This window comes from Ictalurus punctatus, chromosome 26 (genome assembly GCF_001660625.3).
Source record: "Ictalurus punctatus breed USDA103 chromosome 26, Coco_2.0, whole genome shotgun sequence".
NCBI lineage: Eukaryota > Metazoa > Chordata > Actinopteri > Siluriformes > Ictaluridae > Ictalurus > Ictalurus punctatus.
Window position 1 is genome coordinate 1,472,991 of NC_030441.2, and position 16,375 is coordinate 1,489,365.

At 37.6% G+C, this 16,375-nt stretch overlaps 2 protein-coding genes and 1 long non-coding RNA gene across 20 annotated transcripts in view; 2 read left to right on the plus strand and 1 right to left on the minus strand.

Annotated features, from left to right (window-relative positions):
- Window positions 1-16,375, plus strand: part of LOC108258372 (caskin-1) — an 88,011-nt gene that overhangs the window by 13,881 nt on the left and 57,755 nt on the right. The window lies entirely within an intron of this gene.
- Window positions 2,023-4,434, minus strand: LOC128629213 (uncharacterized). The gene is made up of 4 exons (XR_008393556.1): window positions 4,197-4,434; window positions 2,633-2,666; window positions 2,197-2,395; window positions 2,023-2,099 (listed from the first exon to the last, which is right to left on the minus strand). It is a non-coding gene; the product is annotated as an uncharacterized LOC128629213 (long non-coding RNA).
- LOC108258367 (interferon-induced protein 44) lies at window positions 4,536-15,211 on the plus strand. Its single transcript, XM_053676182.1, has 9 exons — window positions 4,536-4,705; window positions 7,628-7,790; window positions 8,244-8,372; window positions 11,978-12,011; window positions 12,403-12,601; window positions 12,736-12,879; window positions 13,049-13,220; window positions 13,394-13,494; window positions 14,253-15,211. The coding sequence occupies exons 3-9, from the start codon at window positions 8,264-8,266 to the stop codon at window positions 14,439-14,441; spliced, it is 948 nt and encodes a 315-aa protein (XP_053532157.1). The 5' UTR covers window positions 4,536-4,705; window positions 7,628-7,790; window positions 8,244-8,263; the 3' UTR covers window positions 14,442-15,211.

The window sequence follows — 16,375 nt, forward strand, 5'->3', positions numbered from 1 at the left end:
TGTCTGTTAACTGGCTAATGTAAAACTCTTAATTGTATGAATAGAAACTTACTATTTACATTAACACACTGATAATGATCTGTCAAGACCTGAGCCAAGAAAGTACTACTCCCTAAATTTGCCCCAAAATGTCGAGTCTGTCTAGAAAAATATTACAATTTATAAAAGAGGGCGTATTTTCTTTTTTTCCAAATACAATATCTTAAGTTAGCTTTAAAGGTACATTCCCCTTTTCCCATTTGAAGATACCCTTGAGGTTCCCACCACAATGACAAAGTGTTTTTAGAGTGTTGCTTGCATGATAACCAATTAATTGGTTTGTAAAAAATGTCTGTCTGATGCAATAATTTCACCCCAGTGGTGTCCTAATAACATTTAGCATTTAATATATGTCACCCTTAACCTAGAATTTCAAAAACTCAAGAGGAAGGAGATAGCACATGCAGAACAGGACTACCTCCAGGTCTAAGATATAAAGTAGGCCTACAGGTTCTCTGTAAAGGTGTAATCCATTCATTATCTACAACATTAACACTTTGCTCCAGTGAATAACACAGCCTATTACAACTGGTGCTGTAATACAATGGTGTGGTAATAAAAGGTCTCTCATGTTTGTAGCTTAAATCATTAAAAAAATTCTTAGAACTGAGTTGCCTGAAACCATTATTTAAAAGAATGTGGTTCATCCAGTAACATTTTAATGCATGAGTTACTGCCTTGTCATAAGCAGGAAATTCAAGTTTCTTTACTTAATGTTTGTTTGTCACAGAACTTTGAACATTGAAGGATGCCAGTGCATTTTGCAAGTTTGTGCATCTATTAATTAGATGCATTCAGTGTTGTGGAACATCCATGATAGAAGTTATCTTCTGTTATCGCTTCTGCTCTAGCAGCTATAAACAGTTTCTCTTACGAGCCTCTCTCTTTATTTTCTCCCCTGATGTTAATAAGATAAAAATCACAGCTTGTCGTGTTCCTGAGAAACCACTAATCATAATCTCCTCTGTCCTGAAGATCAGAAAACTCTGTTGCAGCTTTACCTCTGACTGTTACAAAGTGTTGAAACTGGAGACTCCTTCCATAGAACAAATAAAAGTCCCTGTGTGAGTTGTTACTATAGAAACTATTAGAACGAACGGATTAATCTAAATTGTGATTTGCTTTGCAGTCAGAACTACAGTCAGGGCTGCTGTTATAGAAAAACAATCAACACCTTCAGACCAAATCAAACACAATGGTATGTTTTTGGGGAATAATTTTGCCACTATAAAAAACATTTCGAGATGATTCTAAACTATAATAACAGGACTTACTATACTCTGAAGCCACCTCACGGATCTCTTTCATCTTTTGAATAAGCTTTTGGTACATGAGTGACACTTTGTTTGCAGGTATAATGTTGACCAGGCAGAAGGGTTTATCAGAAGTTTTGGGGTTTTTGTTGTATTTGGAGTCATTCTCAGACGCGGGAGTAGCAGGATTAAACTGCAAATTGGTGAAAGGATAAATATTACAGATGTTTCACTGTGCAAAAATCAGTGTAGGTTACTACAGAACTACAGCTGTACTATAAAGACTGACTACATGAACAGTATTCTAACGTCATATATATTAACATTATATACCGTAACAATGCTAAAAATAACTGTTTTGTGTCATATTGTGAGAGTAAAATGTTCCCCTCACTTTATATCTTTCCTCAAGAAACCCCTTTAAGGCTGAGATGATGTCCTTTACATGTACGCCTTGTCCATTGGCAGATTCAAGTCCCATGACGTCATTGAACACAAAAGGTAAACGGGAGCCGTCCTTCCCCATGATATGATGGGTTTTGTACTGTAAGAAAAAGACACAGATTGTATATGATTTTGACTCAGGATCAAATTCCATATTAAACACAATATTGAACTGTACAGTGCTGTGCCTCGTTAAGAGCTGAGGTCCACACACTAAGGCTTTTAGGGTGTTTTAAAAAAAAACATTTTAAAGGCATGTCATTGGACCACTCCAATATTCAACTGAAGCGAGCCAAAGACCGACTTTTTCAAGAGGACCAGGGATTGTATCTCTGAACCAGTCCTGAGCTTGAAAACTTTTGTCTGGAAGTGTGAAAATGACCTTAGGTTTAAATAAAACTGGTTTATTTGTCTGCATTAAGAAATCAAACCAGTGAATATGTTGAGAAGTTGTACTTACAATTTTTGTGCAACTGGTTACAGATCTTCCATCAACAAGAGCCCCACTGGTGATTCGCTCTTGGAAAGCGTTATTGACTGCATTAATGAAGCTGGACTTTCCTGCTCCAACTTCACCAACAACCAGAATCCTGTCAAACTTAACATCAGTACTGCAGAGCTCAAAGTTCCTCAGTTTTTCCTCCAAGAAGCGTTTGCTCCTATCAAAAACAAAACGTCACAGAAGGATCGTACCATCCTGCCACTTAATTTCCTGGCAGTTAGTGACTGAAGAAGAACTTTAATTAATTAGAAGTCAATAATCGTCAATAATAAAAGAAAATCAGAATATGTCACACTGATACAGTAAGTGAGCAGAAATGGACAGTTTTGTCAAAATCTAACAGGATTTGAGGCTGAAATATGAACATTTCTTTATGGAAGTTAATACAACTCACTCCCAAGGCATTATCCTCCATGGCTCATCAAATTCTTAAAAACAAACAAAAACATAATGTTACCCTGGTTACAGTTTTGCATTTATATGTGAAATACAGTTAACATGTAAGTTTCTAAGTCAATGGACATGCGGTGTGTTCAATATATTTCCATGTTTAAAAAAAATGGACCTGATTGCTAGACACATACACTTTTGTCTTTATACAAGGATTTTTACAACAGAGACACTGCAACAAGTTTACTCCTGTTTTTACATTTGTTGTTGTTGTTATTGTTGTTATAAATGGATAGTTTTTCATCCCAGAAATTAAAAATAATCAGTGTTAAACCTGTTCCAAATAATGTTCATTTTATGCTGTGCTCCATGATTTTAGTCGAGTCACATCACATACTCGTGCGTTACACATTCTCACTCCTAGATTAACTCCCATAACTGGGAAAATAAATTCATTAATAACTAGGCTAAATCGGGAGTAAATAATAAACCGTATCAGTATGTAATATTAAGGTTAACATATTGATCATCATCCGATAAATATTATAAGACTAAGACTCTCCTGGAGCCAGTGGAGGTGTTTGAGGTCGTTGAAGTGTAGACTCAGACCCTCCCACTTTATTCAGTTCACTGAATCCAGATGAACAATTCTGATGAGAAAAGTAGATTTTGTCATGTAAGAAAAGGTTTTTAATGTTCCAGCAAAAAATTTATAAATAAATAAAATAATTTAAAAAAAGTTATCAATGTTTTCTTTACACCCTTAAACATGATCTTACTCTTTACAGGAAGTCCGGTGATTTCCGGGTGCACGCCGTGTGTGTTTACATCAGCTGCTGTTGTGCAGTTTTGTAGTAGTGGTCTTATATTAATGTCTTATATTAATGAAGCGTTTTAACACCTCAGGTACAGTTTATTTATATAATACAGAAATTAATAATCATGCAAATAATGACAACGGCCTCAAAGGTAAACAAACTGTTGTTTCATTCAGACATCTCTAATACAATATTACATATTTTAGATGTTATATTTTGTGCTGCAAAAGGTTATTAAAATGCACTTAAATCTGTAATTAATGGCAACAGTACGAAAAGCAAGGCACCATTTAAAACCACAGACAATAGAACTTGGCTAACTTGCTAATTTTGCTGATTTTCAAATCTGATTTATAAACAGCTGATCCGCTGGACTGAAGGACTGAGGACTGAGACTGACATGTGAGACATCCTGGTCAGAGTCTTACATTTACAGTGTATTAACTCTGAATGGGAGTGAAATCTTTGTCTTATTCTAACTGTAACTAAAGTAACATAACATAATCGAATATATTCCATAAAGACAGAATATTACATTACTCTTACTCAAGGTTCGTCTGTCCAAGATCCTGAAACAAAGCCTGTTTGAGCTGCCTCAAACTGCTTCTTATCGGTACACAGATTTATGTCATGCTCTGCGTTTCATATCTATAGTAATGCTTTAGTACAAGCGCTTCAGAGCGCTCTCATTATTCTCTCCTGCTTTATTCTATCCTGTATTAACCATCTTTCTGTAATAAACCTTTTTACCTTCAGAGGACGAGTCTGCGAGTGTTGTCTAATGTTCACGACAATTTGGCGTCTCCTGACTGGGCTGCGTGAGTCTTTAAGCTTTTCTGGACAACAAGCAAACCGGAGGACGTTCGTGGAAAAGTTTCACCCTGAAGTAAGTGTTAACACACAGGCAATTTGCCCTTTAGTGCAGAGTGAAAGACCAATGAAGCCTTACCACTGACCGGTAGGAATCTTCAAGAATTTAGAATTAGAATTAGAATTTTATGAAGTCATCGAGTATTGCTCTCTATGGAAGGGAGTGAATGATTTAGAATTAGAATTATATAAAGTCATTGTACATTGCTGTCTGTATGGAAGGGAGTCAATGATATAAGAAATGTGTGTATTACATTGAGAGAAGTATTACATGGAGCAATTTCTTATAAGAAGTTCCAGGAACTTCGCCTCTGCGACGGCAGCGATATTGATGTTTCTTAGATCACAGCTTCAAAACTAAGATATATAACGACGGAGATCTCACAAAAGTGAGTACACCCCTCACATTTGTGTAAATATTTGATGATATCTTTTCATGTGACAACACTGAAGAAATGACACTGTGCTACAATGTGAAGTAGTGAGTGTACAGCTTGTGTAACAGTGTAAATTTGCTGTCCCCTCAAAATAACTCAACACACAGACATTAATGTCTAAACCGCTGGCAACAAAAGTGAATACACCCCTAAGTAAAAATGTCCAATTTGGGCCCAGTTAGCCATTTTCCCTCCCCGGTGTCATGTGACTTGTTAGTGTTACAAGGTCTCAGGTGTGAATGGGGAGCAGGTGTGTTAAATTTTGTCATCGCTCTCACTCCCTCATACTGGTCACTGGATTATTATCAAGTGGCATGCCCCATTGACTCATTCCATCATGTCAGCGGTACATGATACATTTGGCAAACTTAATAAAATCCCTAGTGTTGAATTGACACCCAGAGTGTTTGAGTCCAATGGACTCATATAAACACTGTAGGGTGTGAATTCAACACTGTGGGTGTTTAATCAACATTGGTGATTTTGCTGTGCATATAGCCTTCTAGCTCCATTGTAGTCAGTTTGCTCTTTGAGCAGAATTAGCAGCCTTTGGACTGTGGATAGTTCTATGAGAGATAAAAGTAGTAGACGCAGAGTGTTTCTTTTTTGTCTATATTGCTCATTTCATTCAGTGCTTTAATGTCTATAAAACCTGCAAAGATGTTAGGTATGAGATTTGTATCGTAAACTACACCGGATTTTAGTTACTATTGTTCTACCACTTCAAGTTAGTCATTTCTCCTGGTTTAAAAGGCTGTATTCTACTGGAGAAAATCTAACTGGAGCAACATAATTTTAAAATGATTGCCAACTTAACAACTTGTGTTCAGAATTATGGTAATTAAGTACACAACGCCTGATAACGTCTGATGCTGAAGACCATAAATATTATGAAAGAAATAAAACACAAGGGAAAAATGTAAAAGTCTCTGTATTTTGTTACTCTGTAAGTTGTTACTCTAGAAATAGTGAAGAATTAGAATGACTCTCATTAATATAAACCTGTGTTTTATCTTGTGGCTGGAACTACTGTGAGAGTTCCTGTTATAAAAGATTCATTAATACCTTCTGACCAATCGAGCATTCAGTACCACTGTGGGGTAAATAATATTAACATTAAATTGTAGATACTGAATTGTTGACCGTGGAACATAGCATATCTCATAGCAGAAGTTTAAATTGTAAATAAACTTTTTTAAAAAAATTAAAGATATTTGTAGTGCTGGTGATATTAAAAAAAAAAAAAAAAAAGTAACCGTATGACTTCCTGATTAACCCATTCTGCCTGTCCGTTGGCCTGGGTGTGAGAACCGGACGTGAGGTTAACGGTGACTCCCATTTTCTCCATAAAACTGGCCCATATTCGAGATGTGAATTGCGGCCCCCTGTCACTCACAATCTCATGATATAGATATAGATATAGATATAGATAAGATATAGAGATACCCATGACAGAGGTGAACACATTTTTATAATTACACTCAAACGTAGCATTCATAGGCAAAAAAAGAAGCAGCCCTAGAAATCTTGTATAGAAATGGACCATTAATATTTACAAACTTATAACAGTCAGCTAAGAACCCTCCTTAATTACAAAATTTTCCATTCTTTCTAGAAAAATATCATGATATACTATTAAAAGCCATACAGAAATGAATCAACATAAGACTAGTAGTGGGTCATTTACATCTTTAACCAGTGCTTTTTCAGTCCGGTGCTGAGATCCAAACCCTGACTGGAAGATTTCAACAAAGCTGGATACAGTAGCCAACATGATTGTGCATTTCATGCAATGATGAGGTGCATACTGTCTATTATGACTGAATGAAATGAGGTACTGTTCAGAGATCATTTTAGTGTGAGCATGTTTTCTATATTTATACCAAAGATCATTATTAAATCAATGGCATGCCCACCAAAAAGAGTGAGTCCCGTTATGATATGATTGACTGAAACTAATACAGACACAAACACTGTTCTTGTAGATTATCAAAATTAATATTGCAGTCTCCAACAATTACAACTTTTTCTACTGAAACAGTTAGACTTGTGAGGAAGTCTGCAGTTTGTCAAGGACTGGCCTGTAAATACTAATGAATGAAAACGATTGAGCGGATTCCTTTTTTTGTGGTGAGGCCCATGTTATTAATAAAATGTATTTCAAATGAATAAAATTATATTTGGATATATGTCTAGAGTATCATTTTTCTTTTTCGTTTACTTTTTTTTTCTTTTTTTTTCACAAAAATTGTGATGCATCCTGAAAATCCTCAGCTATGTAACTAGATGAGGATGGTGCATATACATAGCTGTATTCAGGAGGATAGCTTAATTTAAAGCTACATACTTGTTTGGTCACATCCAAGTTTATGGTAAATACAGTAAACCAGGTATAGTTTCATTTACAGTAAGTGCTTTAGTTGTAAGGCATCCTGACTTCAGACTTCAGAGTTAAGGTTGCATTATTATTATATAATATTTTTCTTACAACACAACCCCAGTTAAGAAATATTACATGAGCAAGCATGCTGTTGTACTGACTATCAATGTGGCCTTAGGAGTAAGTGATCACCACTTTGCTGGTATTCAGATAGTCAGATAATGCAAGTATGATACTGCTTTCATAAAACAGTTCTATAAACAACAAATGAATATTGAGTAACTGACAATTCAGACATAATATTCAGACTAAATATTTTTTAAATTTTTGTGCCGTCAACAAAAATAGTTCCTAAAGAAGCCAGAGCTGGATAGGCTGATGATTATCTTAGATAACCTTGAACATTGTTCTCTTGCTCTGAACGTTCTTTGCTCAGACTTGGGATTTGCCATGCTTGTGACTGAACATTCTTTCACTTTCAATTTACATGTAAGGAGATTAAAAACAAAAACAATTCCAGCGGATGGGCCCGCCTTTTTCACAAGTCAGAGAATGAAAGAAATGCCACAATAGGTGGAGACTCCAAGAACCAATGATATAAAACTGGAAACTCTGAATACTGAAAGATGTACTAAAAGTGGACCTGACCATAAGGCGGTGAGTACATATGATATACAGATTTGCTACCAATTACAATTATATATTCATTTTATCTGATGTTTACAGGAAGACATCTATATTTATTTCTGATTACACTTACTTTATCAGTTTTCTTGCTTGTTTGAAAATTATATATGTATGAGTATATATGTATAAATGTATATGTAGCTTTAATGCTAAGACTTTGAATCCAACTATTACATTATTTTTCTGTTGAATTAAAATTAAATTAAAATATAATTAAAAAAAGACACTAGATATGTAATGCAATATGTAGTTATATTGTATATCACAGCATTATCTCTCAGTCTTATGTTGAATTGTGAGCATATTACCTTTTACCTTCACTGTTCACTTATCAAATTGTGATGTTAATAAGTGCACTACTCTTCTTTTTAGGTTGTCTTTTATAATTCATAATTTCCATTTCATTTGAATTATTTTCAACAGGATTCATTTAATTGTATAAAATGGGATCGTCCGAATCAAAAGTACCTCACACCATGCCCCCAAGAACAGTACATGCACAGAAGCCCAATCCTCCAAAACAAGAAAATGAATCTTCACAACGCCAACCAGGTAAGAGAACAAAGTTCGTGCAAAAATAACTTTTAGTAAGTCATATAGTTTTTGTGTAATTGTTCATCAATGTTTAGTATCTCGGAACAAGTAACTAGTAATATGTACAGGGACTGGGTGGTCTCAGCCCATTTTTCTTGCATGAGATTGGTTTAGTCCAACGCCACTGACTAACAGGTTGTGGTTGATGTAATCACAATGTGTCATGTTGAAATTTTTGTTTTGGGAGTGGCATTTTGCAAGTTACCAAATTGGCTGACATTATAGTATTATATTATTATAGATGAATTCATGTGTTCACATTGATAATTTAGCAGTAGAAACCCACAGTTACAGTAAAAACTAACTAAATAAATATATTTTAAAAAGGCAAGGATGTCAGATGTAATAAGTAAATCTAAAGGCATACATGAGAAAATAAAAACAGACAGAGAGAATAAAAGCTGGGTATCATTACTGACTGCACAGCCACTTTTATTTGTACTTCATATAATCACTGTGTGTGTGGTTGAATTTACTCAGAAACATACAGGTGAACTACACTCACCATCCACTTTATTAAGAACACCTGTACAGCTGCTCATTTATGCAGCTATCCAGTCAATTAATAATGTGGCGGCAGCACAATGTATAAAATCATGCAGATACAGGTCAAGAGCTTCATGGTCATTCCACCTTAAGTGGTCCAATGCATTTTCATCGACAGTTTTTAATTTTCCTATTCTTTTTATTACCTCTATATATTGTCATGGTGAGAGCTATGGTGTTGTTCTTCTTCTGAGGTGAACTGGAGAGAGCATCAGGCTTAGTGTTCTTTGAACCAGGATGGTAGGTGATGGTGAAATTAAACTGCCAGAAGAACAGGGCCCAGTGTTCCTGGGGAGAGTTGAGGCGCTTTGTCGGTCTAGATGTAGGCCACTTTTTTATGGTCAGTCCAGATGATAAAGGGCTATTCAGCCCCCTCAAATCAGTGCCTCCATTCTTCCAAGGGTAATTTCACAGCTAGCAACTCATGATTCCACACATCGCAGTTGTGTTCCGCAGGGCAGAGGAGAAAAGAAAAGAAGGAGCATGGGTGAAGGTTCTGGTAGGGAGCAGAACTCTGGGAGAGCACTGCACCCACACCCAAATCAGAGGTGTCCACATCCACCTCTATGGTGAATTGCCATGAAGGATCAGGTTGGATAAGCTTAGAGAAAGCAGCTTCTGCCTCAGGGGTACACACGAAAGGGTTGAACATGGTCTTACATTCGTCCCCACTCTCTGATCCTGATGAGATGGTATGCATTCCGCAAGTCCAATTTGGTGAACACGGTGGCACTGTTCAGGAGCTGGAAGGCTGAACTGAGGAGAGGCAGGGGGTATTTATTCCAAATGGTGATGTTATTCGGACCCCGGTAATCAATACAAGAATGGAGCTTTTTGTCTTTCTTGGCCACGAAGAAGAAGCCAGTACACAAGGGGGAGGAGGAAGGTCAGATGATGCCAGCAGTGAGGGAGTCATTAATATATTTTTCTCAGGTTGGTTATACAGGTTATACAGCTGGCCAGACAGTATAGTTGCCCCAGGGAGAAGGTTGATGGTGCAATCATTAAGGTGGTAGCCCTGTCCTTTTTGAAGGACCCTGTCCCAGGTCGTGGTACTCAGGGGGCAATGGGTAAGAGGTCTGGAGGGCTTTGGGGTTGGGAAGGTCAACACTACCTAGACACTATCTGACAATACCTGGGAGTTTCTTTAACCATGAGTGGCCCATCACAAGCGGAGCACACGGCAAGGAAATAAAATTGGGCTGGACCTGATTGTGGTGGTTTCCTGAGAGAACCAGGAGCAATTGGCTAGTGTGATGAGTGACCTGGGCCAATAATCTCCCATCCAAGGCATATACAGTCACGGTGGGGTTCAGTAGTTCAAAGGGGAGGCCAGAATGAGAAGCTAGCTCCAGATCCAGGAAGTTGTCCTCAGTGCCTGTGGTGATCAGCATGAGCAGGGGAATGTAGAGCTGGTTGTAGCTGGTTGAACGCGGGACATGGCGACAGAAGAAGCAGATGTTTGGCTCACCAGTAGTCCCCTTTCTACCCTGCTTCCCCCACACTTTTCCACTCAATAATTGAGTGCTGAATCGGCAAGCCACGGGGAAGGCACGGCTGGTGTAGCAGGAAGAGAGCCGGAAGTGAACACGAGAAGAACCACAGTGAGCAACAACATAACACAATGTGAAAAACACTGACAACAACATGGAAAGAAAACACGAATAAAGCCGGAAGTGTACTGCATGGGAAGCTGGAACAATCTTGTGACAAGTGGCTGAAGAACCAGGGTTTATAAACGCTGCTGATGAGGTGAGTTGATGAGGAACAGGTGTGTATAATAAATCCATCAGGGAGCAAAGTGGAAACCTACACACACACACACACACACACACACACACACACAAGAGGGAGAGGAAACATTGGAAATACAAGGAAGGGGAAAAACAGGGAAGCACTGTGAAATAAATGGGAGCTGCGGCCTGGACCATGACAGCTGTATAACCAAAATTTGTTGCGTGCTATGACACAAAGATGACATAGTTAACCCAAGTAAAAAAAAAACTGGTGATTTTGCAATGCCAATACATAGACATAATAACTTTTTAAAAATTTTAAAAATTAAAAACAGTTGAACAACCAACATTAATTGTTTGACCACTTGAGATGGAATGAACATTCAGTTAATGTTCACATCAAAGATCAGAATGAAGAAAAATTTCTGTGGGTGGAAATGCCTTGTTGATAAGGAGGTCTTGTGTTGTGTGTGAAAATCCCAGAAGATCAGAAGTTTCTGAAATACTCAAACCAGCCCATCTGGCACCAGCAACGATCCAATGGTTAAAGTCACAGAGATCACACTTTTCCTCCATTCTGATATTTGATGTGACTGTGGAGGCATGAGGGTACAAGCAATAAGGACCAAAAAAAGCAGAAATTTAAGTAACAAAAGTTTGACTATATTAATAAAATAAAAAAAGGAACACCACACCTCAATGCATCGACAACTCCACCCCGGGGGCCTGCTATCAGGGAATCACCGTTAATCTAAGAGCCAAAGAGCTCACAGGTTCGTTACAGCTGGGGTAAGTTGTGAGACACGAGAAGAATACAAAACAATTTATTTAAGGAACCAGCTAAAACCATCAGCATGACCAATTCTCTCTACACAACACAAAAAAACAATGAAAACAAACAAACAAAAAAAACTACAATCAACTTACACACATACCACACAAGAATTGGGTTAGCACTCACGATTACCCATGACAAGGATCACAGTAGTCTCCTAATCAAAAGGACACAGCAGCCACAAGTGAACATAGAACCAACACACAGCACCCCAGGATCAAACAACGCAGTCAGTGAGGAATACCACCACCAAAGGAAAGGAGAAGCACAGGGCTCCTTGACTTGACCTGTAGCTGCATGATTTTATGCACTGTGCTGCTGCCACATGATTGGTTGATTGGATAACTGCATAAATGAGCAGGTATATAGGTGTTCCTATTATAGTGGATGTGGAGAGTATATTGCCTTTATAAATTAATGCATGTTTTGGATGAACTGTCTTTCAGAATTTGAAAGTCCATGGAGGATGATGCCTTGGGGGTAGGTTCATTAACTTTTATGTAAGAAAAGCTTATTATCTTGAGTGCTGAACAAACATACCATCAGCAATGTTAGCTTCCTCAACTCCTGTGTAACATATTAGACTCCGAGAGAGATGTAGGCACCTTATCAAAACCTACACAAAACAAATCAGACTCCAGATGAAAATCAGTAACCAGGATTTAGTCAGAGCATGGGAAATCACAGTGTAAACGGGACAGAAGGTAATCCCAAGAACAAACTAAAAAAACACAGAAAAATTCAAACAGACAAAAATGTTGAGAATGACAAGGCTTGGAACTTTCACAACTTACATTATTATGAAAACTCATCTGCACTTTCAAAATGTCATGCTTTATTTCATTTACATGTTTCTTTTTGTTTTTGCTAGACGAAAGGATGAAATTGAGCAGAAACTGAGGAACTTTAATATCAAGAGACTAAAAGTGCCGTATGTCAGAATTCTGATTGTTGGTGCAGTCGGAGCTGGAAAGTCCAGTTTCATAAACTCAGTTAATAATGCTTTCCAAGGAAGAATCACCTGTGAGGCTCTGGTTGCTACAGGATCTGAAAGAAGCTTCACAACAACCGTAAAAATTTAATAATTTTTAGTATATCATTTACAACTACATGGGATACCAGGGATCATCAACAGCAAAAACAGACACAATAGGGAATACTGGAACAGATTATGCTACATAATACATTTAAATCTGTCTTACAGTACACAACCCATTACATTGAAGGAGAGGATGGTACTCCTTTGCCTTTTGTCTTCAATGATATCATGGGCCTTGAAGATGAAGATGGTGTCCAAACACAGGACCTTGTCACAGCTGTACAGGGGTTTATTAAGGAAGGGCACAAAGTGAGAATAAGATTCTATAATCACAATTAACTCAATAAACAATTACTTCTCACATTGTTAGCCTAGACTCTATGATTATGCAGTACATTTTAAAAGCTGTCAGAAAATGTCAAAAATTAACATGCAAGTTAATAGACCTAATTATTCTTTTTTCCAAATGTGTGTTTAGTTTAATCCTTTGTCAGCAGTGTGTAAAAATGACCATGGCTACAGAAGCAACCCAACACTTGAAGAACAAACCTTCTGCCTGGTCAACATTATAGCAGCAGACAAAATATCACTGATGAAGGATGAAGTCATTGATAAGCTGAAATACATCCGCCAGGAGGCTTCAAAACTGAGTAAGGCTGGTCATTATAGACTATAGTCTTCCCTGTTAAAAGAAAATCTTATAGTGGAAAAACAAATATTCTACATAGAACAAGTAAATCCTAATGCTCTTTAAAATGACGCTTGCATAGAATGTTGTTCATATTGAACAGGTTGTTAATAAATTATTTATCATATTATCCAGTGATGCCACAAGTAATTGTCATGACACGACCAGATTTAGCATGCCCACACATTAACAAAGACCTAAGGAAGATCTACACCAGCAAGAAAATAAAAGACAAGGTAATTATTTGTTTATAAACATCAAACTGTTAGACAGTCACACTAGAGTACACACTTGGAAGCCGTGCAGATGGCATTGGAGTGCAATTGACGTGGGCAGTTTTGTTGCTGTGTCTTGGGAGTGCAGTTGAGGTGATGGGTTTGGAACTGCAATTGCCACAAGCAGATTATAGAAGGGAATTATTTATGATCGTACTATCCGGTGTCACCCACCCAGATGAGGAGTTTTTCCTTGCCACCGTCGCTCTGTCTTGCTCATTAGGGATAAATTTATCAATTTAAAATTTAGATCTGAAATTTATATATTTCTCTAAAGCTCCTTTGGGACAATGTCCATTGTCAAAATGGAATTGAATTGAATTGAACTGAACTGAACTAGACTGTCTGGCACAGGGGCAGTGGTGGCTCAGTGGTTAAAGGCTCTGGGTTACTGATCAGAAGGTCAGGAGTTCAAGCTACCACTGTTGGGCCCTTGAGTGAGGCCCTTAACCCTCAATTGCTCAGTTGTATAATTGAGATAAAGCGCATCTGCCAAATGCCATAAATGTAATGTGATAATTAGCAAGTACATGGAATTATTTTGTTTTAGCACAAATTTAACCAGTTAATATCTGGAATTTTAGTGACTATAAAAGAAATCGTCATTTACAGAAAACAATATACATTGTGAAAAAGTAAAAAACTGATTGAAACAATCAGGGAAGGCTCCAGCTGGCTTTTTCATTTTTCATCAGTTGCTGTATGTTTGTATTTTCCAGATGCAAGAGTGTAGTAATCGGCTGGGTATTCCCATGAACTACATCTTCCCTGTGAAGAACTACCATGAGGAGATTGACACAGAAGATGACATGGATGTTCTGATTCTCAAGGCACTTGATCAGATTGTGCACATCGCCGCTGATGCAATGAAGAAAAAATGCTTTAATTCTGGTGGCAATCATGAGTAAAAACTTCTAGATCCCTGATCAGTGTCATTATTGCAACACATTTTTAAATGGGTGTAATATATTTAATCTTCATGGAGTACTTTACATTGCGTTACATGAGTTCCAGTATAATTAATTAGCCAAAGATGTAAACTTTTTTTCAACACTTTAAATTTAATTATGAGGAAATCACATTGCGATCACATAAGACAATTACATGGATGTCTTTGGCATTAGTTAGTCTCAGTCATGTGTGGTCACTGCTGCACAAACAGAAAATAATAATGGCAATAAAAAGGGAGCTATAAAATGGCTATAAAAAGGGAATTCTGAATTAGTTAGAATTCAGAATTCAAAAATGATCAAAATAACAGTTCCTATAGTTGCTAATGTAAAATGATATGTATGTGTTTCCTGTAACCTGGACACATTTGATTTGTATGTATCTAAAGTTTCTGTGAATTTGTGAGATGGATCACTTATCCTAATAGTTTCTAAGATTTATCCTATCTTATTTTTATTTTGTGTTTGACCTATAGATTGTTTTTTAGCCATTAGCCTAGCCCTTTCAAAATGTTAGCCAAGGTTTTTAGGTTTGAATTCTTTTGGGTTTGCAGTTTGCTTTTTGCCTTGCTTTTTGACTGTCACCATTAATTACACTAATATACAGATTTTCACAAGTATCCTGTCTTCTTTTGTGAAATGTTACAAAAAAATGTAGTTAAAGAGTTGACTTCCAAACCTTATTCCAAACCATGCCAACTAAATATAATAAATGACCTCCTAAATCATGACAGTCACTGTTTTCCCTTTAATTTGTCACTCATATGAAAATGAGTGTTATTTATAAAGGTGTTATTCCACCTTGCCCCAGCAGATGAAACATGGACTAGTAACTAAATGTGCTGGGTATTTTTTTTTATTATATCTGTGTTGAGTGTAAAGAATAATACAGGACTCAATGTGCTGCTCCAGTTTGTGCTGTAGCAACTCTCATGCATTGGTAACAATAACCTCTTCACTCAGACAGCTAAATGGGAGCTATAGCTCATTAATATGCCTATACAGAGTGATGCTTTCGACTTGCAAGAGTACTGTAGGAACTCATACACTAGCATGAGCCACAGGACACATCCAAACTTTGAAATTTCCTGGAAAGCACCTGATTTGTTCACTATTACCAGCCAAGACACAAGAATAATCAATATCAGAGATGAGGAAAAACAAACAAGAATTGAAACCAGGGAATCTATGCAGGAGCACTAAACAAGGAACTAGGAATGTCAGGGAAAATGAGGCTCAGACTTAGCAGAACATATCACAATAAAAGTTTGTGCTGAAACTAGAATATATGGCCATGCCACAGCCAGGTTCCCACAGATCTGCACGCAAGTACTACCCCACTCCTACAATCTTGGAACAGCCACTAAGGGCCCAAGCTCCACCTCCTCAGCAAGAGCCATATATATTCCACATTGTGCTACAAAGGCTGGAATATCCCATGGCATCTACCTGTGTGGACGGAGAGAGAGTGACAACTGTAAGGAGGGGAAGGAGAGATTGTGGATGGAGCAGGCTGGTTTAGAGCCTGGGCCGATGGAATAGGTTTAGATGGGAGAACTCCACATTTCTAATGAACAGGAATGGGAGGATAATGGTGGGGAGAGAGAGAAAAAAAGTGGGAGAAAGGGAGAAAGATAAGAGGGGCTGCCCGCCTCCAAATATGCTGGGGTCACAGGGTCCCCTGGTCATTGGTCAGTGGCCACTCAGCTGTTCCTACCAACAATCTTGCAAAAGATCTCCACCTGGTTCACAGTGTTGTATCCCTTGATTAGTACCTACCTGCCGCAGGCATCTCAGAGCTGCTGGGTGAAGCTGTCTTTGCTGAGGTTCAACCTAAAATAGGTCTGAATACCACCCTTCACTGCTATTAAATGCAGTGGGGCAGTGGTGGC

Excerpts from the sequence above, each read along its gene's own strand:
- LOC108258367 (XM_053676182.1), top strand. The coding sequence starts at position 8,264 with ATGGGATCGTCCGAATCAAAAGTACCTCACACCATGCCCCCAAGAACA. Across the intron at positions 12,602-12,735 it reads AAAGAAGCTTCACAACAACC|TACACAACCCATTACATTGA; the intron begins GTAAAAATTTAA and ends TCTGTCTTACAG. Across the intron at positions 12,880-13,048 it reads TTATTAAGGAAGGGCACAAA|TTTAATCCTTTGTCAGCAGT; the intron begins GTGAGAATAAGA and ends ATGTGTGTTTAG.